Source organism: Cyprinus carpio, chromosome A10, assembly GCF_018340385.1.
Source record: "Cyprinus carpio isolate SPL01 chromosome A10, ASM1834038v1, whole genome shotgun sequence".
In the NCBI taxonomy this organism is placed as follows: Eukaryota; Metazoa; Chordata; class Actinopteri; order Cypriniformes; family Cyprinidae; genus Cyprinus; species Cyprinus carpio.
The window spans coordinates 1,585,949-1,590,247 of NC_056581.1; the positions used below are offsets into that span (position 1 = coordinate 1,585,949).

At 43.5% G+C, this 4,299-nt stretch overlaps 1 protein-coding gene across 1 annotated transcript; it reads right to left on the bottom strand.

The window, feature by feature from the left end:
- Positions 1-328: 328 nt before the first annotated feature.
- On the bottom strand, positions 329-1,491 carry LOC122146380 (protein argonaute 1B-like). Its single transcript, XM_042764680.1, has 2 exons — positions 748-1,491; positions 329-553 (listed from the first exon to the last, which is right to left on the bottom strand). Exons 1-2 carry the CDS (start codon positions 1,046-1,048, stop codon positions 387-389), a joined length of 468 nt encoding a protein of 155 aa, XP_042620614.1. The 5' UTR covers positions 1,049-1,491; the 3' UTR covers positions 329-386.
- Between the last annotated feature and the right edge of the window lie 2,808 nt (positions 1,492-4,299).

The window sequence follows — 4,299 nt, forward strand, 5'->3', positions numbered from 1 at the left end:
TGAGGAGCACTACCACCTCTTTCTCTTGGTCCATGTCCACCTCTCTGTTGAGGAGCACTACCACCTCTTTCTTTTGGTCCACGTCCACCTCCCTGTTGAGGAGCACCACCACCTCTTTCTTTTGGTCCACGTCCACCTCCCTGTTGAGGAGCACCACCACCTCTTTCTCTTGGTCCGAGTCCACCTCTCTGTTGAGGAGCACCACCACCTCTTTCTCTTGGTCCATGTCCACCTCTCTGTTGAGGAGCACTACCACCTCTTTCTCTTGGTCCACGTCCACCTCTCTGTTGAGGAGCACCAGCACCTCTTTCTCTTGGTCCACGTCCACCTCCCTGTTGAGGAGCAATTGGTCCACATCCACCTCTCTGTTGAGGAGCACCACCACCTCATTCTCTTGGTCCACGTCCACCTCTCTGTTGAGGAGCACCACCACCTTTTTCTTTTGGTCCACATCCACCTCTCTGTTGAGGAGCACCACCACCTCTTTGTCTTGGTCTGCGTTCACCTCTCTGTTGAGGAGCACCACCACCTCTTTCTCTTGGTCCACGTCCACCTCTCTGTTGAGTGGTATCTAATTGTGATCATCAGGTGAAACGTCCCCCTCTCTGTTGAGGAGCACCACCACACCTCTTTCTCTTGGTCCACGTCCACCTCACTGTTGAGAAACACCACCACCTCTTTCTCTTGCTCCACGTCCACCTTTCTGTTAAGGAGCACCATAACCTCTTTCTCTTGGTCCACGTCCACCTCTCTGTTGAGGAGCACCACCACCTCTTTCTCTTGCTCCACGTCCACCTCTCTGTTGAAGAGCACCACCAACTCTTTCTATTGCTCCACGTCCACCTCTCCGTTGAGGAGAACCATTACCTCTTTCTCTTGGTCCACGTCCACCTCTCTGTTGAGGAGCACCACCACCTCTTCGATGCAGGTTTCCTCTGTCTACAAGTCTATCCTGCTCCATGTTTGAACACTGCAAAGTCTCACACACAGTTCTACTTATATGGTATCTAATTGTGATCATCAGGTGAAAATAATTAATTGAAGACATGCTGAAATGTTTGAAAAAAGTGCACTTTTTATGATCTGTTGTGATATATAAATTACTAAGAGTTTTTGTTTGTGAAAATTGCACCAAAGCAATTAAAAAGAACTGTAAGACAATATAACAAAAATGGCCATTAAAATATTTAATTGTTTATTATTTATGCATATTTTTTCAACTCATATTATAAAAGGATCTCAGAAAAATAAATAAATTTGATGATGCACTTAAAAAAAAGAGTCTTTATGAACTCTGTATGGATTTATATCTCAGAAATTGACTTTTATATCTCACAAATGCCACTTTTTCTTGACAATTTTATCACTCACAAATGTAGTGTGTTTGTGTGTGTGTGTATAAATAGGCAGATAGATAGATTATAGTAATTATAATTTGAATAATTTAAAAACACAAGGCTTGGCAGAGTTACCATGTAACATTCTCCTCTCTCTTGATATCATCTGTCACTCAAGGTGAAGCAGCGGCAATAACAAGCCAGAACCAAACGGCGAAGGAATGAAGGTAAAGCTCATCATTACAGTCTTACAACCACAAGTCTTAATTCACCAAGTTAGTTAACTAACATGTACTAGCAAGAGCTTTCTGGGAGATACATTTTTTCCAACAAACAATGTGTTTTCTGCAAACTCCCTCATGGTTTTGTTTTTTAATGGAGATGATTTGGGAAGCGCTCTGGTGATACCTGTGGCAAGTGGTTCAGACCCTCTTATAAACAAATTATAATTATATGAAAATATGTTGATGGTGTTTCTTAGTTTCTTTCAGTTTTACATTGTTACTGAAAGTTATTTCTGCATGCAAAATGTAATGCATGTTTAGACTGACATGAGTGAGAGTAAATTATGACAGAATTGACATTTTGGGGTGAACTCTCCCTGTAATACATTATCTTGATTTTTTTTTTAAAGGGGTCATATGATGTTGCTAAAAAGATCATTATTTTGTGTATTTGGTGTAATGCAATGTGTTTATGTGGTTTAAGGTTAATAATATATATATATATATATAATTCAAGATTTAGTATTTAACAAAACAGCAGAATATAACTGGCGTGTACAAATGAATATTAATGAAATATCATCCACTTTAAATTATTTTTAATAAACATTTAAACATGATGTACATGATATGAAGATTTGATTTTGAAATTCGCTAACAACGTTTTACAAATAAAACACAAAGATATATCATTAGTCTTTGGCTTGATTATTTTATCAAACCGCTAATAATGTGTTATTAATGTTACACAAACCTGTTCACCACTTCAGACAGCTTCAGTGTAAAAATCAACATCCTTAGCTAGAAATGCTTTTTATTAATGATATGAAAATCTCCATCCCGCAAATTGACGGGATTGGTTGCATGTTTGTGACGGTAGGATCAGGGACAGTTTCAAACAGCACTGTCTTTGGTGCACTGCAGTGCCAATCCTAGACTTTGGGGGGCCTAAGCAAAACTTCGTCAGGGGGCACCTGTCTGTGTGTTTATAAAAATCCTAAAATGCTTCGCAACCCTTTTAACCTGTTCTTTCAGAGCAGTTTCACTGTCAATAAAAACAGTGAGCTAAACCAGCCAATAATACAAAAAAGAAAGAAAATTGGAAACAATAGGACATATACAATAGAAAAAATATTCAAATAAAATAAAGAATTTAGTCCATAATAGCCTACACAGAAATTTATTAAAGTAATCAAATATAAAAATAAAACACTGACTTCACCATATAAATTAAATATAAATCGATTCATAACAAAGTTATGAACAACCCTCAGTAAAGAGCAGTGAATAATTCTCTCCGTTTCTTTTGTTCTTTGCTTAACATTAATGACAGACTGCAGTAGGTTGATAGCTACAGGATGCTGTCATGGAAAGCACAGATCTAATTGTCACACCCCTGGACTCATTATGTTGTGTTTACCCCTCATGTGTTCCATTCCCCATGTTCTCTGTGACCCAGTTTCTGTCTCCCGTGATTTTTGATTAGTTCCCAGGTGTGTCTCCGTAGTTCCCAGGTGTGTCTCCTTAGTCTCTCGTTAGCCTGTCTTTATAACCCATGTCGGGTCTACAAGTCAGTACGTGTGTCTTTCTCCTGTGTTCCATATTGGATTTACCTCTGTATTGTATTAATAAAGACTCTCTCGATTATTCTCGTGACAGAAGACCCAACCAAAAAAGTTTAAATTGCGTGTATCCCCTCCGTTTGTTTTCTGGTTTTCCTCAGTCCTTTTTGCCATAGTGTTGTGTCCATGGATCCCCTCCTTCGCCCCGAAATTCCTCCTCCTCCTGCTGGAGTAGGAAGGATGTTCTCTCGAGGACCATACCAGACTGTTCCTTCTGCTAGCTAATGTCACCAGCTACCCGGATGACGCGATCTGCTCTTTCTATAATGCCAGCTTGAACTCCAAGTGCACAGCGTTGTCGTCCGAAGATGGTCCTCGGGAGGAATTTGCCGCATTCGTGGAGTGGACTCTGGCGAGAAACGGGTCACATCTCACCATCTGCCCGATGGAGGATCTCGCCAGGTCCACTCCGGACACAGAGCTCAGCCCACCATCCCCACGATGTGCGGAGCGCATGCCCGAGCCCACCGATGACGGAGAGCCAGAGCCCAACCCGTCAGACCAGGTGCGAGAGCCGGCTACAGTGCCCACCGCAAGGGAGAGAGCCGCGGACAGTGTGATGGCGGAGTGGTGCTCCGCCCCCTGCATTGCGGCTGAGCAGACTATGGAGTGCTAAAAGTTCCAAAATAAGTAGTATCTTATAAACTGTGAATCTGAACTGCAGGTTGAACTAGCCCCTCTCCTCTCTCCGACGTCTCCGCTGGTCCCGTCCAGCCCTCCTTCTTCCTTGGTTTCCTCGTCCAGCCCTGAGGGGGGTTCCAATTCTCCAGTGCCTGTCCCTGAGTTAAGCCCAGGATGGGCTCCTGTTCCCGAGTTAAGCCCAGGATGGGCTCCTTTTCACGATTTAATCCAACCACAGAGCTCGCTCCAGTTCCCGAGTTAAGCCCAGGATGGGCTCCAGTTCCCGAGTTAAGCCCAGGATGGGCTCCTGATCCCTGGTTAAGCCCAGGATGGGCTCCAGCCACAGAGCTCGCTCCAGTGCCTGCTCCTAGAATGTGTCGCCATGCTCTGAGTCTCCCTCACCTCCGCCTCCTGCCTCTGAGGCCTGGACTCTAGTGCCAGCTCCTAGAATGTGCCCTCCTGTGGCCACTCCTCGAAAATGCCTGCCCTCCCCTC

What these genes read in the sequence shown, in the direction of transcription:
- LOC122146380 (XM_042764680.1), bottom strand. Translation starts at nt 1,048, where the DNA reads ATGTCTTCAATTAATTATTTTCACCTGATGATCACAATTAGATACCAT. An exon ending in TGGTGCTCCTCAACAGAGAG is followed by an intron (nt 554 to 747) that starts GTGGACGTGGAC and finishes CTCAACAGAGAG; the next exon opens with GTGGACGTGGACCAAGAGAA.